We start from the raw sequence: 27,526 nt of genomic DNA on the forward strand, positions 1-27,526 counted from the left end.
TGGAGATACTTGGCATCTCGTCAACTGCTGTGGATTGGTTCAGATCTTACTTGGTGAATCGCTATGTACATGTCAAGATTGGCGCGTCGGAATCGGATGTTTTCTCAAACAACTCGGGAGTCCCGCAAGGCAGTAACCTAGGACCGCTACTATTTTCGATCTTTTTAAACGATGTCGCCTTGCTGATACCATCAGGATGCCGCGTTTTCAATGCAGACGATACGAAAATCTACAAAAATTATTAAAAGCCTCTCGGACTGCTGGGATCTCCAGAATATGTTCGGTATTTTTGCTGACTGGTGCTCAAGAAATTTGATGAGTCTAAGCATAGAAAAATGTAACATTATTTCCTATCACCGAAAAATCGAACCAATCATGTTTGACTATGTTCTCTACGGACGCTGTCTTGCTCGTGTAGAGCACATAAAGGATCTCGGCGTTACCTTGGACTGCAGACTCACTTTCAGAATCCACTACAATGACATCATTTCCAGAGCTAATCGACTATTGGGCTTTATTTTCAAAATTGCCGACGAGTTTCGTGACCCGCTATGTCTCAGGTCACTTTACTGCTCGCTTGTGCGATCCTTATTGGAGTCAAGTTCAGTTGTTTGGTGCCCTTTCCATGCTAGCTGGATCACTAGAATTGAATCCGTTCAACGCAAGTTTGTGAGATATGCTCTTCGTTTCCTCAACTGGCGTGACTCAACGAACTTGCCACCGTACGAGGAGCGTTGCCGTCTCCTGGAAATCGAGCCATTAGAGGTGAGACGGACGGTCGCTCAAGCTATGTTCGCTGGAAAGCTGCTTACAGGTGACATTGACTGTCCAACACTGCTGTCACAGTTAAATATGTATGCCCCTGAGAGGTCTCTTCGTCAACGCGACTTTCTGTTTTTGGAACCACGGAGCCGGAATTATACACAACACGAGCCAATTCGAGCAATCAGCCGGCAATTCAACAACTTTTTTATAGGTTCGACTTCAATGTATCAGCTGACGTGTTTCGTCATCGGCTACTTGGCCTTTTCCGTACCGTTGACCGTAACTATTTAGTTTAAGTTTTATTCATTTAGACAGTAATTGTCAGTTGAATTTTTCAATAAACAATAAACAACAATAAACTAAAAATGAACACATATGTGTTCATTTTTAGTAAACAGGGCCCCGCTGTTGTGTCACTTTTTGTCGAGTGAGTGAACTCAAATCCATCCGTGCACTCGTCAATATTGAAGAATCTCGATTTTGAGTTGTTTCGCCTATCCGTGCAGCTTTTTAAACGTCTCTGATGGATTTTTGCGTTTGTCGCACCCCTGCCGATTTGATTTTGTTTATTATTTTGGTTTTGCGGATTTTAACTGCATTTATTGCTCCTAAAATTTGGAAAACAAGATTATCAATCAAAATATTAAGAAAAAAACAAAATTTAATCTGATCAGTTCTATCGTGACAATAGTGATACAAACTACCATCAACTGCGAGGTTGGCCAAAGCTAAATCATTGGGCAATAGGCGAAACCCACCAACATAAAATGTCCTGTACTTTCTGCAAGAAAGGTGGCTCCAATCTAGCTTTGGTAAGTGACGGTCGGGATTGTTACCCGTTTCGTTAAACTTTGAAACGTTGATATCAATCTGTGCATATATACCCTTGCAGCATTATTTGTGCGAAATGTGCGTGGTGCACCTAAAATGTTGTGAAGCATCCGCGGAAGATGGGGTCGTACCAGACGAAGACACGAATCGGAGAACAGAGTGTGATATCTGCCTTGAGGAGTATCAGGATGATGAATTGCAGGAGCATCGAGAGACGTGCATGGCACGGTTGGTTTTTCAGTGTACCGTATGTGCCGGGGAATATATTAGCAAGGAGGGTATGTGGAATCATTTGGATCTACATGAGGTAACAAGGGACAATGGGTTTAATCGTTCAGAGTGGTGTATTGAGCATTATTATTCAATTAACAGATTGCGGATGAAAGTAAACAACTGCACTTTAAAGAAATCCGGGTCACTCATAAACTGCACAAATGTGTACTGTGCAATGATCAACGTGGCTATCAGGAAGTGACTTTCTGGGAGCATGTTCACGTGAGTGTTGAATAATTTGAAGTTAAATTGAATTGATCGTACATAATTTCATCCTCTTCGTACAGGAAGACCACGATGGCTTTTTTCTGCGGTGTTCAGAGTGTGGCGATTGCTTCCGATCACAAAAGCTAAAAACTGATCATACTGCGAATCATTGTAAGGCTAGGGAACAAACGGTACCTTTGAGCTCCGATGGATTGGACGTGGATCAAAAGTGTAGCATAGCTCTTCCTTTGCCAGCGGAAACAACGGCTCCATTGAGTCGCGAAGTTCTAAATTTGCAAAATCTAGTAGATGCTAGTGAACAGAACTCGATTGTAACTTGCGAGGAGGAGACTGATACGTTTATAAAATGTTATTCACCCCAAAATTCTCATCTCGCTGAGGAGCCATTTGAGAATAATCGTCCTAGTTTGATTATTTCAGACGAGGTAGCCAACGATAATGTCGAAAAGGACTCCGGTATGCCAGCAGCTTCTAGCAAATCCCAAGTCACTGCAGAAGAAAATCCACAGCCCCTTGTTGAAGATTCATCGAACGAATCATCCGATACGAAATGTCCTCACTGCGATAAATGTTATCAGGAAAGATTGGAGCTGATACGCCACATTGAAAATTGTCACGAACCGATTGTTTGTAGTATATGTGGAATGACTGTACCTGGTAGAAATCAATACCGTTATCATAAGGTATGTTGGTTATAGTTTTGCTAGCAACTTTTTTTTCTTTTCATTCTTATGTGTTCTGAATACAGCTAAAAAATCATAGGGATCCGAAGTACAAATGCCCACACTGCCCGGTGCAATTATACATAAAAAGTAGCTATCACTGTCATTTGGCTTCGCATATACAAGAAAGGAAGTTTGCCTGTGAAATATGCGGTAGTAAGTTCAAAAATCAAAACTATGTCAGAATGCATATGAGGCGATTCCATCACATGAAGGGAGCTTGGAAGAAGGTAAAAGCTCTTCAAACTGATAATGAAGATAGCGGCAAAAAATCATCATCAAAGACTGTCGCCTGTGCTGATCAGCTTCAAGATCATAAGGTTTGTATTGCGATGGGCGTTGGGCCGTATCAACCGCTTAATTACAACTTTTTCCAGCTCAACTGTGCTTTGGATACCAGAAAGGAGATTTCAAGTCAAGAGCCAGCACCAAACATGAATTCTGATCAGGACCACGTGGAGCTTCCATTCGAGGGTATTTGTTCTAGTTTGAATGATGCTGATGGTAGCAAAATAACCAATGAGAAACGCAATGAACCCTCAACTACTGCCAAGAATCTTGAACCATTGCAAACAAAGTGCCCCGATTGCGACAAAGAGTGTTACGAAAAATCGCTGTTAACTCATCACATTGCATTTTTCCATGAACAGGTCGATTGTGATATTTGCGGAATTTCCATTACCAGCAGGAGCCGGCTTAAGTATCATAAGGTGTGTTTTTCGAAAGATTTGAATCAACATTCGCATTATACCTAATATGTTCTTTCTTTTTTTTTCGTTCGAAACAGTTGAAAAGTCACTCAGAACCGAGGCTTAGTTGTCCTTATTGTCCGAAGAAGTATCATATTAAATCTCACTTACGGAGTCATTATCGGAATAATCATGCGGGAAAAAAGATTCCCAGTGTGTTGAGAAAATTGCACCTCAGTAAGAAGCTACTCGATACGAAAAAGATTAAATCCGAAACGAACTCCAAAGGCCAAGCTGCTGTAAAATCGACCAAAACAACTTCACCCGGTAGATCGCAAGATCTGTATCATAAGGTATGTTGATTTATGTGATTCAGTTGCCATGAAGCATGCATATTTTGTTCTATCAACGAAGAATATAGCGATTCAAAAAGCAGAACTGTAACTTGACTTCTGGACGATTGAATTTCAGGATGGGACTGATACGTTATTATTTTGCTTGATGGGACAAACTGACTTGATGTTGTTTTCACATTTTTCATGATAAATGTCCAGAGTTTTATCACGTTATATGAAAGTAGATGCCAATTGATAGCGGATAGCGTTATTATCTTAAAATCCTTATGTGACTGATATGCGATTATAGGCAGCAACAGTGGTCTAGGGTGGGCATTTAGTAGGAAAGTAGCCATAGTGCTTTTGTTTGGTGTCTTCGGTGAAGTTTTTATGCGTTTGAACTTTTGTTTATAAAAACAAATACGACTATTTGAAAGTTCTCTCTTGAATTCCTTTCATTTTGGTGATTATAAACATACGGGTAGTCTGAACATTATTTGATATTCAGAAACTAATTATTGAAAATTATGACTTAGGGGAAATGTATCTAAGATTGGGCCCATCGCTAAAAATCTGCTATTTATAAATTTTATCTAGATGGACTCGTCATTGGGACGGTACTAATGGATATTTTTGGTCGCTATTGAAAATTTAGTCGATTGTTGAATTTATGTATGGGCCCAAATTAGGGGCATTTACACACTAAGATTATTTCACCGAAATCTGTGAAAATTTACAGAAATCTCAACAGCTGAACGTTCGATGATTTTTCACAGATTTCCTGTAATGTTTCACCGAATATCTGTCAAAAATTACAGGAAATCTGTGAAAAATCATCGAACTGCTTACCGCACGTTCAGCTGTTGCGATTCCGGTAAAATTTCACAGATTTCGGTAAAATAATCTTAGTGTGTAGGCCGACATAACATCCATTTCCCCTATGTGGTTCGACCTTGGTAAGACTCCGAAGTGACTTAGGATTTTTTTGATGATTGATGATTGATCCCAGACTAAGGAAAACTAAGTTGATAAATGGTTCACCTCTGAAAAGTACAAATCAGTTTACATACACAGGTTGAGCAAAGTAAATACAACAGAGGAAAAAAAGCACTTATTATATTTAACAAATTTACTGGGGAAAATACCTACATTACATAGTTACATACCTACTGGACTCGGACTTGAGTCAATCGCTTCCAGTCGCCAACTGAAAGTCCTTCTCAATTGCAAAAAATCAACGAGTGCTAGGTCTATCGGGTTCTTTGCTGAATATTGTCTTCATTTGTTACTCTTCTGGCATCCGTACTACATGCCCAGCCCACCGTAGCTTGCCGTGTTCTATAAGCTTCACAATATCCATGCCATTATACGCTTGATACAACTCGTGGTTCATGCGACGCCACCAGATGCCGTTTTCTTTTCGGTCAGCCTCCTCCAATGACCGGCTACCGGAAGTATCAATGTTGTATACAAAGCGAATTTCGTTTTCGTTTGAAAGCTACGGGACTTCAGCTGGTTACGCAATCCGTAAAAAGTTCTATTTGCAACTGCAATGCGTTTCTTCACCTCGTGGCTAATATCATTATTGTATGTCACCACTATTACTACCACGCTGCTTACCGGCGAACATGCACTTCGTTTCGATAGAGCTTATCGTTAGTCCAATCCTCGCAGTCTCCCTCTTAAAGGGAACAAACGCCTCTTTCACTGTGGTGCGGTCAATTCCGCTGATATTAATCTCTTAATCGTTCCTACAAGAGCAATGTTGAATAGTAAGTTCGAAAGTGCATCACCCTGCTTCCGTTCATATAAGGTCACGAATGAGGTCGAAATCTTATCTGCAACCCGTACACTTGATTTCGGTCCATCATGCATTACACGAATCAGTCTAATCAATTTCACCGGAAAACCATGTTCTAACATAATTTGCCAAAGATTATTTCTCTTCACTGAATCGTACGCTGATTTGAAAGCAGTTAACATATGGTGAGTCTGCAATAGGGAGCTTCATTTTGAAAAAAAGCAATGAACTTCTGATTCGATTCATAACCCCAAAAAGATTGATGAAGGCTTAGAGGTCGCGGATACTTTCTAAACTAGAGTATTACAAACAACTATCGCCTTAAAGAGAGTTGTTGTCGAAAGGTTATGTGGTTACCTGGTTCAAAGAGGAATCCTCCAACGCTGTAGCTTGCAGCTAAATTTTTACTTACCTCTTGGAGCTCCTGGGAATGAAAGGCCACGAGTTCTGGGTTTTCAAATATACGAAGCATAGCCTACTTTGATCAAATCGACATTAGTTCCGTATACATTTCTACTGAATCATTAATATAGCTCATTTCAGGCATAACATCACAAAAGCATTTGTAAACAAACTTTCTAAGGCCCTTTACACGTGAACCAAAGTACGCCCACGCATAGCAACAAGATCATCGGATAGGGGCAACTATCACCTTTCCGAAAATGGTATTGGTTTGCGTGGGTGTACTTTGGTTCGCGTGTAAAGGGCCTTAGAAAGTTTGTTTACAAATGCTTTTGTGCCGTTATCAAATGTTATGCCTTATTTCACACTTTCCTAAGCTCATGACAGTATACCGCACAGGTTCTTATGGTCAAGTTGAAGTCAAACTATTCAAAAACGTCGTTAAAAGCACTACACATAAATCTAATAAGGTCATGTTGTCCATATTGAACATTTCGCGAACCAAGCTGAAGGAAATCCCGCTGGCGTAGTCTTTTCGATCAGGATATACGTGGCATCAATTTCTCCTTTTAGCATTTTCGCCACAAAAACCGCTTGAGCGATGGAGCGTCGTCGTTCTAGCGTCTCTAGTCCAAGAAGATGGCAACGTTCTTCATCGGATGGTTAGTTTGAAGGATCATTCCATGGGAGAGTGCGAAGTGCGTATCGAACGAATTTTTTCTGCACTGTACATGCACATTCAGCTACCGTTTCCCACTAAGGGCGTTGACTCGCTGCCAGAGATCGGCCGAGGATTGCACTTCCAGGAACTCCATCCAGCTGGATCGCTTTGCATCACGGATTTTTTGTCGGCATTGGTTGTATACTTCACGTGACAAAGGGCCTCCTCTCTGTCGTGGTGTCCGATGGGGAGCCGCTTTACACGTCGAAGTGCCATGCGCCGGGCTTTGACTGCCTTCTTCGTATCTTCATTCCACCAGCGGAGTTACGTCGATAGCGGATGTGTATCTTCCGTTGAAATACGTTGGAGCACCATCGTTCAAGATTACTATATCTTCATTCTCGAATATGTCCACGAGGTCCGTGCCACGAAGGTCCGACCGAGGGCAACCCCAATTTGAGTGGTGCGCGTTGACGTCCCCAGGGTGTCGACTACCTGGAAAAATCTGGAAAGTCGGGGAATGTCAGGGAATTCAGGGAATGATCTGGAAAGTCAGGGAATGTCAGGGAATTTTAGTGTAGGTCAGGGAAAAAAATAATGTTGATCACATTGCTAAAAATTATGTGTGGGACACATAAAACAATCTTTGAAATTTTATCAGTGCATGACGTCAACGTTTTTGGGAAGATCCCGGGCATCAGATCTACTCGCTGCGTTTATGGACGCCCTTGCCGGTATCTCTTCGAACAAGTTGCTGCAAGTGTCCATGGATGGGCCCAATGTGAATTGAAGCAAGAGGTACAAAAAGGTGGCGAGAAGCTGATAGATCTGGAAAGCTGTGGGCTGTATATTTTGCATAATGCATTCAAGGATAGTGTTTGCAGTATCAGTTGGGATGTTTTCAAATATTTGCGTGGTATCCAGAATATCTTCAAAGATGTACCTTATCGCATGGCAACGCCAATGCAGAGAGAGGTTTTTAGGTAAATTAATGCAGAATATCTTTTTGAAAAAAAAAATAGCATCAGCATCAGTTCAGCATCAAAATGAAAGCATATTGAAATCAAGTTTTGATATCAACATCAAACTGAAATCCTAATTTGATTTCAGTTTATGCAATTGATAAATTTTGTTTTCATTTTGCTGTACATTTGCTCTTCAAAAATATGTTGTTGCGGGTTTGATTTCATTGCCTTAGCATAACATCAAATTGAATACTTGTTTTGTTATCAACATGAAAAATTGATATCAAATTGAGTATTCAGTTTGCTCTCACTGATAGCAGAAATAGTTTTCAATGTGATGTCACAGGAAGATATGTTTGCTATTAATTTTGATATTTTAACCGTTAAAACGACTAAAACAACAGCAACCTGAGTTATCATTATCAGCGAAATCACAACATCAAATTTAGATTGCAATTTGATCTCAGACTTTGCTCGGGCTGTGTCCATGATCGAGAGAAAAAAGTTAAATAATACCACTGAACTGTTCAAAAGTTCATCTAATTGAGGTTAACCACTAACGGTGCAAATCCTGATTGGCGGGCAAAAGTTGGCGCTACTTAGTGGCGTAAGATAGAAATTTTGACATGATGGTGTTTTCAAAATTCTTTCACAGAATAGAATAGGAGAATAGTTTGAAATCATATAAACAAGATCGACATAACTTCATAAAGTACTGAATCACTTGAGAATAGTTCGGAATCACTTAAAAAAATACTGTAAGTGATTCAGCAGTAACAATTTGGGTTTTATGAGGGTACTGTAGACCATGATTTAGACTTGTAGAGTGCTTTAAAACCTCAATAAAACTTAGAATGTTACTTGGATAATTAATCACTTCAGAAAAAACTTTGAAATTCTTCGGATAGTATTGAATGACTTAAAAAAATTTCTGAATCCTTTTAGATAATACTTAATCTTTCCAGAAAGTTTGTGATCGCTTTCGTAAAAACTAAAAAAAAAAATCCGGAAAGAACTAAACATCTTCACAAAACTTCGGAAAGTACTTTATCAATTCTCTAAAGTTTGCAATCACTTCTTCAAGAGCTGAGATCATTTTGTAATAACTTCAGAAAAGTTTGGAATCCCTTCAGAAAATATTTAGTCACTTCAGAAAAATCGGAATAACTTTGGGCATCACAGAATCATTAAAAAAAAGTTCAAAATCTCTTCTGAAAGTACTGAAAAGCGATAGAAAATCTCGGAATCAGTTTGAAAAGTGCTGAATTACTGCAGAAAAACTTCAGAAAGTACTGAATCACTTCAAATAGTACAGACATAATTGAGCATGAGAATGATTAACCGCTCGCGGTTCTCAGAGGCAAACCAGCCTTTAGGCTGAAAACCTCTTTAATAAAGAAAAAAAAATCCGCTCGCGGTTGCTACTCCGTTATTGCCAGATCACCTGTCAGAGAAGCAAAAAACGATGCGTTGGACGATCATGCATCTGCAATGTGTAAAAACTGCTGATCTCATCTTTACGATAGGCAATAACAGTGCCGGCCGCTTCATAATGTAGGTCAATTAGACCGTAAAAAACCGAGAGATCCTCCTCACTTCCAGGAATTTTTCAACAGTTTCTCAGCAGGATTTACTTCAGGGAGTATTGATTATTATCGCTAAGCTACTCAATTGTGACACATCGAAAAAGATCTCGACTTTGGCAACATAGATGAAGAACAGCCAACTCTCCACAACTCGATGTCCAGTTACTCGATATCCAGTTATATAACCATCATAAAAATGAGTGCTCTATGAGTGCTGAGAGCTACTGAGATAGCGAATTTGTATGAGATTGTTATTCTATAACTCGATAATTCTGTAGGTACCTCGAGTCATAGAGAGTGCACTGTAGTTACGTTTCCAAAAACGAGATCTGTCTATACTGACATTACATTCAATTAGGAAAGTTTAGAATCACTTTGGAAAGTTAAGAATCCCTTCAGAAAGTACTGAATAACTTGAGAAAAGATTAGAATCACTTTGGCAAGTAGTGGGTCATTTCAGAAAAATAGCAGCCAACAGAATAACTTCAAACAGTACTGAACTTTACAAAAGTTTTAAATCACTTCGGAAAAATTGGAAGCACTGGATTCGTGTATTCAGCTCATAGCATATTTAATAACTTCAGAAAAGCTTGAGTTCAGTAGGAAAAATGTTGAATCGCTTAAAGATAGACTCACTTCCGAAAATGTTAAATTTTCTGGACTGATTTAATACTTTCGGCAGTAATGTCACGAGCTCTTGGGAACGATTAAAGCAAGAACCTGTTATAAACGTGAAAACGTGGCACTGAAACAGTAAATGTATTGCCTAATAAGGTTTCCAAAGGTTCAGTTGTAACAACACAAACATCTCTGGTTCTTATTTCAAAGATTTGCGTAGCGACGATTGATGGTAATGATTTGTAAAACGCATAAAACGAATCCATATTTATGTATCTTTATTTTTTGTTTTTTTGATTTTAACTATCATCATATCCATAATCTTCCCCTTAATTGGTCTAGTACTTGTGACTTAAGAAGGGGGACCGAGTGCCTCGGAGAAACAAAAGTTCGTTGCGCCTTTGCGCAGTTAGCGCAGTAAGGGCTTCTTACTGCGGAGGTTTTTATTTGATAACATACTGATAGTTTTGGAAATTTTGCTTTGCCCACGAATGTTTAGGAAAATTCTAGAAATTGTTCAAGGTTTTTCCTGAAATTAGGAGAAAGTCAAGCAAGATAAATATGAGATAAATAAGAAAACACAAATGATAGTACTGGGAAAATGTTGACGGAACTTTCATAATCGAACTAATCATAATTTCAAGAAGAAAGGGTAAAGGGACTTTACCACCTGTAGGGTACGGTGCTGCTCGATAAAGTGCAAATGTTTTGCAACGTACTATATAAACTAGATAAAACACTATGTGAAACAACGCCATCAACGTCGCGGGCGAATGCATCGTTATTTTAGGCAGATTTATATTTTAAGGGCGCCGGTCAATATTGGGTGCGACTACTTAGCTCAAAGTTTAGGAACACAGCACTGGGTATAATAAAGCTCATCACGTTGTAGCTTCTTAGGTTAAAATAACGTAGTTTTGTGGACTGGAATTTTTCTGAAAACCGACTGGAAAGTCAGGGAATTTTGTTTTCGACTTTGAGTCGACACCCTGCGTCCCCAACTAGGATGCGTGGTTCAGGTAATTTCATTAGGGTCTCGCTTAGGTTGCCACATGGCAAGTAAACGCAGGCAACGGTGCTGTTGACTGGTTCTGTAAGTTGAACCCCGAGTATGGGTAATTGTGAGTCCAAGTCGATAACCCGGAAAGGTACCGTGTTTAGTACCCCAATGATTACGGAGTGTCGGAAATTTCTACCGCTTTTCTTTATCCAGCTGTATCTTCCGCCGAGGGAGCGGTTCATCTGTTCGACGGAGGCTTTGTTTACCTCCTGCAATGCGATGACCCAAGGGGGATCAGCTTGGTAGAGAAGCTCGAGGTGTCCAATCCGCTGCAGGAAGCCGTTAACGTTTCATTGGAGTAAGTTGGCCGACTTGGGCAAGGCCACAGACTACCGCTGTGGTCGTCAGGCGGATGTATATTGTAGATGCTGGAGGAATCGTGGTCGGCTAAGTCGGTTGAGGAATCGGTTACGTATGCCGAATGAGATAGAGCCCCACCAAGGGCAGGTGGAAGCGTTACACCCACCCAGGACCGGGATGTCCTAACGGAAGGAGAATTGTTGTTATTTGACTGCGCTTTGCTGTTGCTTGCATCTTCCAGAGATGCTGCGACTTTCTTTGTTCCCGCGAAATCCTTCGGAGAATAAGTTGAATTTCCCTTGTTCGTCCCGGTACTGGAACTATCCTTTCTTCCCTCGTTGTCCACAGTCTCCTTCCGGCGTCGGGGGGTTATCGTCAGTTCCGGTGTGGGAATAGCGTCCGTCTGGGCCCCGACTACCGGGGGCTATTGCTGAGCTCTTCTTGGGGTTCTTCGTCAACGAGCCACGGGGGTGGTCCGACAATTCCGTTGTGCTTATGACGTCCGCACTGCCGGTGTCCCGTGTACTCGAAGCACAGTTTTTGTTGTTCGATCTGACCAGGCGCCGGGGGGTGTCCGAAGATTCTGGTGGGGTTTTGGCTGGTGCCCCGGCTACCCGAGGCAAAAGTCAAACCTGCTTGGCATTGGTTCTCAGATTTCGATGATGTTTGTGTTGGAGCGGCCATTGGGGTAATCAGCTGACAGGCGATGTCCTCCGGAGATAACCGAAGAAATTTCGGTACCTTGGGATGCTGGGCTAGGCGTAATGGCCGGTTCGGTGGGCTGAGGACATGGTTTGAACGTTTTGATGATTTTGGTGTTGTAATGTTTGGTAGTGGTGTACCCTTTCTCATGGCAGGGTTCGGGCTTTGGTCGGGGGTGATGGTAACGTTACTGACGTTATCCGGGGAGATGGAGACGTGTTGTTGGTACAGCTACGGAAGCGAGGACCTTCGTCGAAATGCTATCCGTCATGAAATTACGAGAACACCACATTTCAAAGCAGTTTACCATCCTGTGCAGCTCGAAACAATTTAGTAGACTCCTAATTATCATGTAGATCTTGACATCGTCCGCGTAAAGCATTCGGCATCCAGGTGGCAGCATAGGCTCGATTTCGTTGCTGAATAGTACGAATAACAATGGCCCCAGATTGCTTCCTTGGGGTACTTCGGAGGTGTTGGAAAATGTCTCAGATTGTTCGGATCCAATTTTTATACACATCGTGCGACTAGTTAGGTACATACCAATTTTTTCCAGTCTAGCTAGTAATATCCCATGGTCAACACGATCGAACGCGGCTTTAAGATCCGTATAAACAGCGTCGACTTGGGCACCAGAATCCATGCTACTGGCATGTGGAGAGTTTTTTTTTTAAATTCTTTATTAAAGAGATTTTTAGCCTTAGGCTAGTTCATCTCTACGCATGTGGAGAGGAATTTAACTAGATTCGTTGAAATAGACCGTTTTGGGAAGAATCTGAGTTATTCAGTTATTCAGGCAAACAAAGCATCATTTACAATGATCTCGAGCACCTTCGAACTAGCACACAGCGATGCGATTCCATGACAGAAAATTTCTAACAAGTGGGGAATTTACTTTTCTCTAAGGAAGCATTGAATAAAACAGTCAATGGGTAGACAAGAGATGCACATCTTTTCAATATACAAGCGGGAATTCCGTCAGGACCAAAAGAGTATGAAGGTTTCAATTTGTCTATGGCTGCTTCAACATGATGCGTTGAGATTTCGAAGATACTGAATTCAATTGCATCCTTTGGAGACCATCGAGAGCAGCAACTTTTTGCGAGTCCGATGCCACTGAGTTATTGAAAGCAACCGATGGCAACTAACGATTTAAAATTGGCTCACTACTTGACCAGCCTATTGGTCCCAAGCAAATCAAAATCGATTAACGTGCCCAATTCTAGTACTACACTATGTTTGTTTTGATTCGATATGAAAGTTTGACAGATAAAATGAGGGGTTCGTGGATTTTCCTATGTTTCGAGGGGTGCATCGATTAGCTTGGGATCGAAGATAGTACCAGAGCTGAGCCAGAAAGTTGAACATGTTTCTTCGGGACCTTCTGGTCTTAGAGTTACCTCTATGGTACTAGTGCACGTGTCTTTGAGACGCATCTCCACAGACAATCCATTTTCTTTCCATTTGGAACTAACAAAAGACCAAAACCACTTCACGTTCCTACGAAGGCTGTTCTGCGTCCGAATGACGTATCGTTTGTACAGTCGACACATGTTATGAAATTTGACGGCTTCGGCATGCCAGACTATTTTCGGCAACCCAAATTGAAACACTATTTTCACTGGATTGTCTTAGAAAACACTTCGCTGAATGCATGCAAACGAATCATTATGCTTTCAGCTTCAATTTGACTATATTTTTACCATTGAGAAAAAGCAATCTAGCAGGGTTTTCTTGAAATGAAACACACGCATTACAAATTGTAGCTGATTTCTAGTTGCCAATAATAGAACAGCAGATTTACATGCAGTTCAAATGGAACGGTTGCCGAAGAAAAACTGGTTGCCGACAATACTCGCTCTCACTAGAGAAGATTGGAGCTTTGTAAAAGCGTTTCAAAACAGTTTTTGACAATTCTTTCGACTGAAATTGTTAGAGCAGCTGGCAGCAAAAGATTGTAAACAAACCAATACTGCATATGTGTGCGTTCCTTAGAGAATACGTAAATTCCCCTATATGTCATATCCTATTTCGTATTTTTTCGCATTTCTATCTTTCTTGATATGTTGTAAAACTGATTGTAACCAAGATTGCAAAGTCATCTGACAGTTCGTCTACGCTACGATCGGTCGTGTTGTTTCGGCTCAATTATTTTTTTCGAGAGATCGCGAGTGATTAGTAGCAAATTTATCACCTCAGTGAATTTGAACAGTTTTGGGGGCTGACAGGAAGTCGTCCCACAGTGGAGGTCTCCCTGAAAAACTATTCCGGTGAGGGAAATTGTAATAAAAAGTGAACTATTATTACTGGACAAACGCATATAGACGCTAAAGTGACGACGCCATCGCTGTCTGTGGACTCACGCCGTGTTAGGTAGAATTCTTGCATGCAAGCTTACCGTCGAAGCTTTTACGTGATTTGAACTGACGGTTGTACTCGTCTCGTCGTCGTCGGTTTCGATCATAAACTTACGTTCGGTGGTGTGGTAGATAGAAAGACAATTAAGTAGCTCCGAGCAAGGCGAGGGCGCGATTGATCGAGTGTAGTTTGATCTCCCCTCGAGTGTGATCGCGGACCAAGCGGCTCCGATTAACGATTTTCATCACCGATTCCCCCCAGCCATGTCGCTGGCGTGGGACTTCCCCCCCCTGCCAGACCCCGGTGGAGGTGGGGCATGTAATAAAATTGACGGGTCATACACGGGTGCGACGCTGCCAACATACATGGATCCACAAGGGCTGCATGGTGAAATTGTGGTATTAAGAATGGAATCTGCTGATACCGAATCGGGAAAGCTGCCAGAGCATCCTTTCTTGATTCGCACTTCCATCGAAAAGTGGATAAATGGCAAAATCGATGGTGCTATCCCCGAGGCCAGGGGTAAAACATACGCGCTCAAGGTCCGCTCAAAGAATCAAATGGAACGCCTCCTCGCTATGGATCAGCTTACCGATGGAACCAAGATCAAGATCACCAAGCATGTCAACCTCAACTCCGTCCGTTGCGTAATCAATTGCCCAAGCATGGCGAAGGTTACCGATGACGATGTTCTGTCGTATCTCAAGGAGCAGAAAGTTACACAGATCCGCCGAATAACTAGGAAATCAACTACGGGAACCGAAAGAGAGAACACGGCCACAGTTATTCTGACGATCGATGGGACCCGCATTCCAGAGCACGTTGACGTTGGGTATCTAAGATGTAGAACCCGGCCCTATTACCCGGGACCGATGCTCTGCTTCCAATGTTTTGCATTCGGACACACAAGCAAGCGATGCCAGCAAGCAGATCAGACATGTGGTCAATGCGCTAAAAAGCACAGCATGAAGCAGGGGGAACGCTGTTCTGCCACCCCGTTCTGCCCCAGGTGTAACACAAATGACCATCCCATATCTAGTCGGAACTGTCCGGTGTATAAAACGGAAGACGCAATACAGCGTATCCGTGTTGATAAGGGGATCCCATACCCAGCGGCCAAAAGGATATTTGAGATGGCCACCGGAGAAAAATCTTTTGCTGGAGTCACCAACATGAGCAAAGACCAAGCGTTCGCAGACCTCTCAGCAAAGTTCGACCATCTCTCCAGCCAAATGGTGGAAAAGGATCGCAAAATTGCAGCACTGGAGGAAAAGCTGAAACAAAGTCCTACGACCACCAGCTCCACGGAAATTGGTGAACTTCGACAGATGATTCTGGACCTGCAAACGGAAGTACTTCGTAAAGACGAGCGTATCCAAGCCCTGGAATCAGCCATGAAACCGGTAAACCGATTGGACACCGTACGTAAACACGGGACCATTGAGGATTTACTCGTCAGAGTTAAGTTTCTCGAGGCCACCGTAACCAACAAAGATAAGGAGGTCGCTAATCTCCGCCTAGTGAACCAGCAGTACAAAGAACTCATCACACAAACCAAGTCACAGTCAAAATGCCCGAAACCATTTGGAGTAAGAGAAAATAAAAAACAGGAGCAGCAACAACAACAAACCCAACCTCAGCATCAGCAACCAGAAAAACTCACTGGAACGAAGAAGAAGCAAACTAAGCCGACAAGCGACGCAGTAGACTCTAAACGATCAAAAAATTATCACATGCCAGCATACATTTCTGATACCGAAATCGATCCCGAGGGCTCCCCCTCCGGAGAAGAGATTGTCGTCGACGGGCTGATTTCCTCGGAAGACGAGGGGATGTCCGTGGAGGGCAACCCTACCCCAATGGAAAACTAGACCTCAGCAGCCCAGTCCGTCTTATCTGACCCAGCGTAATCGAATTTCCACAACCTATCCATCAACATGCACCGTACATCAAATCCATCCTCTACTGAGGCTGGAACCAATCAAGAAGCAGAACGGACTGGATCTAGCTCAACTACCAATACCATGACATCCACTAGTATCACAACAACCTCCAACATACCGGATAAGGCCTCGGGTAGTCGGGGCCCTATCAGTGCGGACGCTATGGACCAACCGGAACTGGTAGACACCCCCCAACGCTTGTTGGCAAACTCCGAAGAACACCGAAACTTCATCATCCCGGTTAAGCCACGGAGCAGTCGAGGCCCCGTAGGTGCGGAAGTCATTCCTCCACCGGAACCAACGGACAACCCCCGTCACTCTATGGCTGCCGGAAGAGGGACGGAAAAGGGAGTACACTCCTATCCCCCTGTGGACAACGAGGGATCGAAACCAACTACAATGAATCAGGACGACGAGGAATTCAAGAAGGATAAGCCGTATAAGGACGACAAAGAATGTGGAAATAATGGGTCGAGTGATGACATCACATTCCCCCAACGATCTAGGAACGAATATCTTAACGAGAACGATAAGGAAGAGGAAAGAGTCGGTGGGTCGCGTGATAACTTCACTCTCCCCCACGCGGAAGCCGTGAAACCTCGCTTCGTCAGGTCGAGTGACAACGTCACGTCCCGGACACCTCAAACACCATTGCGTAAATTGTGTGACAGGAGAGCTGTTCCTGTTCACGCACTATCAAATGCTCGCGAGTACGATCGATGGCAGGCCAAGATCGAAGGGGTTCCCAATCCATTCGTTGGATCCTCGTCGAGTCCGGCCTTTGGATCGGTGGCCCAGACAACTTTGCCGGTTGCGGGGCCAGTTTTGACACCTTCTGCCGGTGGAGCTCTGCTGGGGTCCACTCCCTTCTGCTCATCACTAACAAACACCAAAACGCCCGGCCTCAAACGATGCCATATCAAGTCAGTTACTGGACAGTCGTCCCGGGACATTACTGGAGAATACCTTTCTCCAACCATCGGTCTGTCGCCTAGACCTGCATTTGCTTCGGTGGCTCATACAACTCTGCAGGCAGTGGGTTCAATCCTGACACCTTCGGCCGGTGGAGCCTTGCTGGGATCCACCCCCAGCTCTCCAACCTCGACTTGCTCCAACTCCACCACCAGATATGCCCAAATGCCCTCTCCAACCAAAAGTCCTCCCGTTCCTGGAAGACCTCGCAGCACCACTTTAGCGATCCAATGGAACATGAACGGATTTTTTAACAATCTCGGGGACTTGGAAGTTCTAGTTCAGAACAACTCACCCATGTTCCTGGCTCTCCAGGAGACCCACAGAGCCAACACAGGACAGATGAATCGCACACTTGCGAGCAAATTCCATTGGATCAACAATTGCAGCCAAAGCAACATTTACCACTCGGTCGCCGTCGGGATCGCTGATGGCATCCCATTCACTCCCATCAACCTTAACACCGATCTCCCAATCGTGGGAGCTAAAGTCGAATCCCCTTTTCCATTATCAGTTATTAACATCTACCTGCCACACGGGAAAATCCCAGACCTACTGAACAAGCTCCAACGAGCTTTAGCCTTAATCGACGGCCCTCTTCTACTCCTCGGTGACGTCAACGGGCACCACCCCTCCTGGGGGAGCCCCAAAGCAAACCCCCGTGGCTCCACTATAGCGGAACTCATAGAGTCCCTCGACCTAGTGACCCTCAACGATGGCTCGAGCACCTTCGTTCGCGGCCAGTACGAAACAACGGTCGACATCTCCGCGGCTAGTCCAGCGATTACTGGGCGGCTCCTATGGAAAACTCTCGAGGATCCAGCAGGGAGCGACCACTACCCCATCATCATCTCGCTAGGGGATGATCCTCCAGAGACCTCAAGGCGACCCAGGTGGCTTTACGATCAAGCTGACTGGAAACTCTTCAACGATAATGTGACGCAGGCATACATTGACCACCCAGCGACGAGCATGGAAGAATTCATGGGGATCATCACTGAGGCCGCCAATATCGCCATCCCGAAGACCAGCCCCAACCCCGGCCGAAAACCCCTACACTGGTGGTGTCCCGAAGCGAAATCTGCAATCAAAGCCAGAAGGAAAGCTCTTCGTGCTGCGAAGCGCCTCCCTAAAGACCACCCAGACAAGGAACGAGCCACCGAGCTTTACCGCTCCAAGCGAAACGAGTGCCGGCAAATCATCAGGGATGCCAAGAAAAGTAGCTGGGAGGAATTTTTGGAGGGGATCAACTCCAACCAAACGGCGTCCGAGTTGTGGAGCCGGGTCAACGCCCTCAACGGAAAAAGAAAGGCCAGGGGGATGGCCCTCCGCCTCCAAAGCGGCCTCACACGAGACCCGCTCACCATCGCCAACGAATTGGCTGACTATTTCGCCTCACTCTCTGCCATTGACCGCTATGACAGGAACTTCATACAAAAAAACCACGCATCCACACAGAGCCTTGGCAACATTGTCATTCCGGAGGACTCTGTACCTACGCCCATCAACGCGCCCTTTCGGTTCGATGAACTAACCCTTGCACTATCCCGCAGCAAAGGGAAATCCGCCGGTCCGGATGATATAGGATACCCCATGCTGCAACATCTCCCATCCAGCACCAAAGTCGAACTGCTAGACCTAATAAATAAAATCTGGATAGAGAACACCCTGCCAAATGAATGGTCCCACAGTCTGGTAGTCCCCATCCCAAAGCAGGGGCAAGTGGCCTCTACTCCAGAAAACTTCCGTCCGATCTCTCTGACTTGCTGCATTAGTAAAGTCATGGAACGGATGGTCAATCGCCGTCTAATTCGCTTTCTCGAGGACAACGACCATCTCGATCACCGACAGCATGCGTTCAGATCCGGTCACGGCACCGGAACGTACTTTACTGGCCTGGGCGATGTACTCCAAGAGGCGATGGATGAAGAACTCCATGTCGACATAGCGGCCCTGGATTTAGCTAAGGCGTATAACCGCGCCTGGACCCCCCAAGTCATCAAACAGTTGGCTGACTGGGGTCTGGGTGGCCACATTCTACACTTTTTAAAAAATTTCCTTTGCGGTAGAAGCTTTCAGGTGATGATCGGGAACCACCGCTCCTCAACTCGGGCGGAAGAAACTGGAGTCCCACAGGGATCCGTCATAGCGGTCACCATCTTCTTGGTCGCCATGAATGGAGTCTTTGGGATCCTACCAAAAGGAATATACATATTTGTATATGCAGACGACATCGTCCTGCTGGCTTTAGGACGCACCCTCAAGGCTCTGCGAAGGAAATTACAAGCTGCTGTATCAGCCACCACAAGATGGGCCAGTAGGGTCGGCTTTGAATTATCCGCAGAAAAGAGCGTGGTTTCCCACCTATGCCACTTCCGTCATCGCCCGCTACCAACAGCCATCGTTGCGAACAATATTCCAATACCCAACAAGAAGACCATCCAGGTTCTCGGTGTACGCTTGGACCGGGAGCTGAGGTTCGAGGCACATTTCAACGAAATCAAAGCCAACTGCCGCACGCGGCTAAACCTCCTCCGGACACTTTCCAAACCACACCGAAGCAGTAACAGAGAGATTCTACTAAAAGTGGCCAAAGCCACTGTAAACAGTCGATTATTCTACGGGATCGAACTGTTCTGCCTTTCCAACGACTCTCTTACCACACGACTAGCCCCAACGTATAACCAGGCAATCAGAATCGTCGCAGGACTTCTGCCTTCAACACCGGCTGAATCGGCATGCGTCGAACTCGGTGTACTACCGTTTCAATATCAAGTCGCCGAAACGCTGAGCTGCAGAACGACCAGCTACCTGGAAAAGACCACCGGGAATCACGAGGTCTTTCTCCTCAGGGAGGGGAACAGAGTTCTCGGAAACTTGGTCCATCAGGAGCTCCCACCCGTGTCCAGGGTACACTGGAACGGAGCCAGAGGATGGACAGAACCAACCATACGCGTTGACCTTTCAATTGCCAAGCGCTTCAAGGCAGGTAACAACTCCCGTGCCATGCAGGCCCACGTAGCGGAGCTGCTGAGAACCAAATATGCAAACTTTCAACACCGTTACACGGACGGCTCTAAGGCCGTGGGGAAGGTTGGATTCGGAGTAGCGGATGTATCCAATAGCTACTTCTTTCGACTACCCGATCAGTGCTCCGTCTTCTCGGCGGAGGCTGCGGCCATCCACTTCGCCACCACGACACCCGCCAATAAACCCATATGTGTCCTAACAGACTCCGCCAGCGTTTTATACGCCTTGAATTCAGCAACATCCAGACACCCCTGGATACAAGGGATCCAAAAGGCCGCACCGCCAAACACCTCATTTGTTTGGGTACCCGGCCATTGCGGTATCCGGGGCAACTGTGAAGCAGATCATCTCGCTGCCACAGGTCGCTCCGGCCGGATGGCCACCACAGTTGTACCCAGTCAGGACGTAAAAAAATGGGTGAAAGCATCCCTCCGAGACGCCTGGGCCCGGGAGTGGTTCGCAAAAAGGGGACCGTTCCTGAGAAAAATAAAGGACGACACCTCCAAATGGAATGACATTACGAGCCGATGGGAACAACAGGTCTTATCCCGGCTTCGATCCGGACACACCCGAGTGACCCACAACATGGGTAGTGCTGCCTCTTTTCGGAAGTTTTGCGACTCCTGCAACACGATTATGACAGTCGAACACCTGATTGTTAACTGTCCCTGCTTCCATAACATCCGGCTCCTCTATGGAATACCGAACAGCATACGTAACGCCCTCTCTAACGACCCGTCCACGGAAGCAGCCCTAATAGTTTTCCTAAAAGATGCTGGACTGTTCGATAAAATATAATCAATCTATACAAAATGACTACACTTCGAACATGGACACCACTGGAGTAAGCCTGGATATCACATGACGATTACCTGACTGCCTTCGACAACGACCACCGCCATTCACACCATGATCCGCCAACCACGCTAAGAACCAAGACAGGAACTATAATGAACTCTGTTTAAAAATACTCTGTACTAAGGGGACTCCCTTCTGGAGCTCCACCAACCTCTAGGAGAACCCCTTCTGGGTTCTCCAAAATCTCAACTATGTAATTAGGGAAGCCCCCTTCTGGGGCTCCCGGAGATGAACCAGCTTGCGGCTGAAAATCTCCTAAATAGAGATAATAATAATAATAATAAGATTGCAAAGACTCATTTCAGCTAAAACAATGTTTTTCTAAATTATAAAATAATTAGATGCCATGATCAAATTTTGAATTGGTAGGATACAAGAAGAGGTTGCAAAGAATTTGTTTGACATATTAAACCTGTTTATTTCACTTCATGAGAGTCACAATCAGCGATTTTTCACAAACTCACTCACTCACTCACTCACTCACTCAGCGATCAGCAAATCGCTGATTGTGACTCATAGAAAGCAAAATTTACAGGTTTTATGTTTCCAACGCATACTTTGTAACCTCTTCTTGTAAGTTACAAGTAAAACATGCCATCATACCATCTTTTGGTTTTAGTATTCCGAAAAACATTATTTTAGCTGAAATGAGTCTTTGCAACCTTGATTGTAACAACAAAAGACATGGTAATTAAAGGCCTCTGAGGAACTGCTCATGTTTGAAAGAAGGAAAATCCAGCTTCAGCAATAATAGCCAACGCTCATTCCCAAAAAATATGATGAAAGAAACATTCTCTTCTTTATGAAATATTCAAAGAAATGAATGCTGTGATGGTATATATTAATAAATATTTTCACAATTAGTGACTTTTAAAATTCAAATTCTATGCGAAACAACGAGCAGCAATGAAAAGAAGAAGATATCTTTGATTGTAAATTGGCCTAAAACCCAAGAATCTTCGATTCGTAACGGTTATGCCAAGTGTCAATTATGCCAATTGTATCAGACCCCGTCAAATAGCCATCGGTCCATTGAACTAACACTGAAATCAAATTATCGAAACATGATACGTTCATAATTCACGCACCAACTTTATGTAGTTCTACGTTGTACTGTGGTCGTTTCTAGAACACAATCCTATTACACTCAAAATAACGATCACGTCAATGCTACGTGAAAACATACGTAGATTTCATACTTTTCACGTAAGAGCTATGTATGTATGTTCTTTTCCGTTGATTACAGTTAAAAGGTCATTCCGAACCGGAGCGTAAATGTCCGATGAAGCTACGCACGAAAAAAAGTTATCACAATCATTTGGCTTCGCATGATAGCAAGGTTCGTACTGCAATATGTAGGTGTTGGACCTTCATAAATTTATTCAACTATTTTCAGCTCACCAATTCTCGGGACACAAGAGAGATTGCAACACCAACTCAAGGGATAGCATCAAACATGGACGCAGACATCGATTCATCCCATGATACTACAAGTAATAATCCCGCGAGCTTTGATCAAGAGCACGTGGAGCTTCAATTCGAAGAAATTCCTAGCTTGAATATTGCTGACGATGTGGATCACATTAAAATCGAAAATGAATCCGGTATGCCACCAGCTAGTATCAAACGTCCAGTTACTGCGCTGTCCCCTGTTGAGAAATCATCGAGTGAATCATCCACACTAAAATGTACTCATTGTGATAAACTTTATCATGTTCAATTAGAACTAACTCGTCACATTGAAAATTGTCACGAGCCGATCATTTGTGGTATCTGTGGAACTACTTCTCCCGGTAGAAATCAATACCGTTATCATAAGGTATGTTAACTAGCTCTTCTAGCGTATTATTTTATTTCTTATGCTATCTCTATCATTGAATACAGTTAACAAGTCATTCGGAACCGAAGTACAAGTGTCCCCATTGCCTGATGAAATTCCACTTGAAAAAACGTTATCAAAATCATTTGGATTCGCATGTTTCTGAAAGGAAGTTTGCCTGTGAAATATGTGGCAATAAGTTTAAAAATCTACACTATGTAAGCTTGCACATGAGTCGAATCCATCACGTGAAGGGAGCTTGGCAGAAGGTGAAAGCAAGTTTTACGGCATCCAACAAGCAACAGCAAGAATCCTGTGATGATTCGATGACTTTGCAAGCTGAGAATGTACCAAGTAGTAAAGTTCCGAAAGATAATGACGGAGAATCATCAGCCGAAATAACGAATCATGTATTAGTCGTTTGTATCATCTGTGGAATGTCCTTTGCCAGTACTGATCAGCTGCAAGATCATAAGGTGCTCATATTCCAATAGGTGTTAGACCGACATAAATTTAACTGGTTTAATCAATTACTTTCAACTATTTTCAGCTCACCTGTTTTCTGCACACAAACGACAACCGGACTGAAGAGATAGCATCAAACTTGGACGCCGAAATCGATTCATCCAATGCGTCGAGCAATTATTTGATGAGATCGGATCAAGAACACGTGCAGCTTCAATTTAAAGAAGATCCAATCGAGAGTGTTTGTCATAGCTCGAATATTCCTGTCGCTACAGATCAGATAAAAATTGAGGAAACTTCACTATCCCTTGCTGAAAATTTATCGAGTGAATCAGCTACACTAAAGTGTCTTCATTGTGATAAACTTTATCAAGAAGAAGGAGAGCTAATTCATCACATTGAAAATTGTCATGAACCGGTTATCTGTGGTATCTGTGGAATTTCTTTACCTGGTAGAAATCAATACCGTTATCATAAGGTATTTTGGTTATTGCATTTCTAGCAAATTATTTTCTTTATCACGTAATCTTTGAATACAGTTAAGAAACCATTCGGAGGCGAAATACAAGTGTCCCCATTGCCCGATGAAATTACACTTGAAAAACTCCTATGAGAATCATTTGGCTTCGCATGTGGAGGAAAGGAAGTTTGCCTGTGAAATATGTGGCAATAAATTCAAAAATCTACACTACGTCAGCCTGCACATGAGCCGAACTCATCACGTGAAAGGAGCTTGGAAGAAGGTGAAAGAAAGTTTTGCGGTATGCAACAAGCAACAACAAGGGTCCTCTGATGATTCGATGGCTTTGAAGACTGAGTTTGTAGCAAGTAGTGAAGGGGCGACATCACTGGAAACAAAACTCCAAGTTCCGCATGATAACGACGGAGAATCATCAATCAACTCAATAGCTCAAGAAATTGATTCCTCTGATGAAATAAGCAGTAATCTCATGAGTTCTGATAAAGAATACGTGGAAGTTCAACTTGAAGATAATCCAACTGCTTTTTTTTCAGGTGTGAGCATTCCTGACTTTACGGATCAGAACTGCGCTGTGCAATCAACTAGTAGCAAAACTCAACTTACTGCGCACTCCCTTGTTGAGAATTTATCGAGCGTACCATCTCAACTAAAGTGTTCTCATTGTTTCAAACAATTGCATACCAAATTAGATCTGAATCGTCATATTGAATATTGCCATGAGCCGATGCTTTGTGATATCTGTGGAATTACTTCGCCTGGTAGAGCACAAAACCGTTATCATAAGGTATGTTGAATATAGTTTTCCAAGCAACTTGTTTCCTTCTTCATGTGCTCTTCATCATATAACATTACAGTTAAAGTATCACAAGGAACCGATGTTCAAATGTTCCCAATGTCCGATGAAATATCACACGAAACAAAGCTATCGGAGTCATTTAGCTTCGCATGTGAAAGAGAGGAAGTTTCCCTGTGAAATATGTGGCCGAAAGTTCAAAAACCTAGACAATGTCAGTATGCATTTGAGCAGAACACATCATTTGAAGGGAGCTTGGAAAAAGGTTAAAGCTAGCCTTAAGGCAAGCAACGAGCAAGAATCCTGCGACGATTTGAAGCCTCTGCAAACTGATAATGTAGCACTTGACGGAACAACACCACTGGAAGCAGCATGTCCAGTTCCAGAATATAAAGACGGAAATTCATCAACCCAAAATACTGATCCTAGTTTGAAAACTGCCGACTGCGATGTGCCGCAACTCACGACAGAGAAAATTGCGCACTCCCCTGCTAAGAATTCATTGGGTGCATCATCGAAAATGAAGTGTCCTCATTGTAATAAAAAATTTCATGAAAATTCAAATCTAACTCGTCATATTGAAAATCGTCATCAGCCGATCAGTTGTGATATCTGTGGAACTACTTTACCTGGAAGAGCGCAAGATCGTTATCATAAGGTATGTTGATTGTATTGCAGATTTCGCACCTCCCGATGCGCTAAAATTAAGTACACAATAATATTTTCGCACTGGTTTGAGCTTTCTGGAGCTCGAATTCATTAGTTTAGCTTGCCAGTACTGTTCTAAAGTTGCTACTGCTTACAAATAAGTAGATTTTTTTGCCTTTGCGAAAATATAACTGTGCAATTATTGTTTACAGCAATAGTTTTCCTAGCAACTTTCGTCATTCTCATGTGGTCTCATCATGCATTACAGTTAAAATATCATACGGAACCGATGTTCAAATGTCCCCATTGTCCGTTGAAATACCACACGACACATAGCTATCGGAGTCACTTGTCGTCGCATGTAACGGAAAGGAAGTTTCCCTGTGAAATATGTGGCTGCAAGTTCAAAAGCTCAGACTATGTCAGTATGCATTTGAGCCGAACACATCATGTCAAGGGAGCTTGGAGAAAAGTTACAGCTAGACTTAAGGCATGCGGCGAGCAAGCTTCCGGTGACGATTTGAAAGCTCAGCAAACTGATAATGCGCCATCAGATGCGACATCATGAGGTGAGTGACGCAATATGGTCGTATTGATATGCTACTTATCACCTATCAACATACAGAACACTGAACTCTGCCAGTTTCATACATTCAGCGAACTTCGGGTCTATTTACCTATCCATGTTAAGGAATACCAGGAGTTATTTATAGACGGTTACCCAGAGCGTCCGGATGGTCAGAAGTTGAGTGTGGAAGAAGAAAGCGGGTAAGAGTAGATTAAGCGTGTATAATGACTTTAATTTCTTCATATACAACCAATATTATTAATTATTGTAGTACTTATATCTTGAGAAACTTCCATTTTGAGCTCGTATTTGTTGGTTTGGTGAGAGAGAAGTGCCAAAATTCAAATGTTGGTGCCAAAAACGCAACTGTAGTGAGAGCCGTACAACCCAATCAATGAATCAATAAAAATGCTGATATTTTGACAGAACTATGCAACTGTGGTAACATGTGGTAGCAACTACCACAGTATTTAAATTTGATCGTCCTTTTGGCGCTACTGTATATTGACGATCAAATGTAAAATACTGTGGTAGCCACAGCATAGTTCTGTCCAAACCTCATCATTTCCATTGATCCATTGGTATAAAGCTAAAATAACCTCTCCTTGTCAATGGCGCATAAGTGATCCAAATCTTTTCGGTCCATCTCATGATTGTCAATACAGAACAAGGGGCAAGACAACTTAGATATATTTGTAAATATCATAACATAATTCTAAATATCATAAAATATTTAAGTAAATATTTTCAAAAACCAATACATTTAGAAGTTAGAGATTTTTGTACTGAACAATGTTTGTTCTACGCATACTTATATTTTCAATGAAAATTAAAATATAAAAAAAAATGTTGATTTATTCAGCAAAGGTGTTCCGCCCTCTAATACATCATTAAATAGTCAGAATTTATTGAAGCTTCTCTTGTGCTAATATTCTCTTGCCATTCAACTAAGCTATTGAAAAACAATTGATTTTAAACAAAAACTTGTTTAACTAAATTCGATAAATTTAGGCTGGGATTGTTGTTTGTGCGTTGTTATTCCCCCCTATTCTGCGAGTCACGTGACTCTCTCTCACCGGTGAGGTGACAATAGTCACCTCGTGTGAGGTGACTCTCCATTTGATTTACATGGAGTGTCACCTCACACGAGGTGACAATTGTCACCTCACCGGTGACAGAGAGTCACGTGACTCGCAGAATAAGGGGGATTGTCGCTGCCTCGGACCGACTTCTTAAACAAAAATTGATCTTCTCATTATGGGGTCCTCATCACTGAATCTGGAGAAGTCTGAAGGAACTAGGTCCTCTGTTTCACTGGTGGTTATTCCGAGAGTCGAAGTGACTTTGCCACTTGTGAAGTGAGAAAAGTCACGTCGTGGTGACGTGACTCTCTGTGCAAATCAAACGGAGAGTCACGTCACCCCGACGTGACTTTTTTCACTTCACTAGTGACAAAAGTCACTTCGACTCTCGGAATAATCCCCACTATCCCAGTCAGAGTCGCTGCTAGTCTAAATTTCCGACTCCACCATGTTTATAGTATAGTCGCTATATTCATAGTCTGTCGGATAGAATTTCGATCTATCAAAAAGCGGGACTAGCCGGCGCCGCACAGTGGGACGAATTCAAAAAAAGTGGGACATGGCTATTTGC

At 43.2% G+C, this 27,526-nt stretch overlaps 2 protein-coding genes across 4 annotated transcripts in view; one reads left to right on the plus strand and one right to left on the minus strand.

The window, feature by feature from the left end:
* LOC135705267 (zinc finger protein Xfin-like) overlaps positions 1-27,526 on the minus strand; it is a 42,136-nt gene that overhangs the window by 9,527 nt on the left and 5,083 nt on the right. The window lies entirely within an intron of this gene.
* Positions 1,361-26,289, plus strand: LOC135705286 (zinc finger protein 729). 3 transcript variants are annotated; one of them, XM_065226914.1, is made up of 16 exons: positions 1,361-1,577; positions 1,658-1,903; positions 1,969-2,091; positions 2,157-2,780; positions 2,846-3,139; positions 3,197-3,529; positions 3,607-3,861; positions 22,346-22,438; positions 22,496-22,918; positions 22,984-23,394; positions 23,469-23,861; positions 23,923-24,337; positions 24,398-24,648; positions 24,719-25,315; positions 25,574-25,874; positions 25,931-26,289. In XM_065226914.1, exons 1-15 carry the CDS (start codon positions 1,533-1,535, stop codon positions 25,871-25,873), a joined length of 4,803 nt encoding a protein of 1,600 aa, XP_065082986.1. In that variant the 5' UTR covers positions 1,361-1,532; the 3' UTR covers position 25,874; positions 25,931-26,289. The 3 variants fall into 3 exon arrangements, with proteins under 3 accessions (XP_065082986.1, XP_065082987.1, XP_065082988.1); XM_065226915.1 differs by having other exon boundaries at positions 23,923-24,325; XM_065226916.1 differs by lacking the exon at positions 22,984-23,394.

Source organism: Ochlerotatus camptorhynchus, unplaced genomic scaffold (genome assembly GCF_037179485.1).
Source record: "Ochlerotatus camptorhynchus isolate MF236.1 unplaced genomic scaffold, CSIRO-AGI_Acam_v1.1 ptg000265l, whole genome shotgun sequence".
NCBI classification, from domain to species: Eukaryota; Metazoa; Arthropoda; class Insecta; order Diptera; family Culicidae; genus Ochlerotatus; species Ochlerotatus camptorhynchus.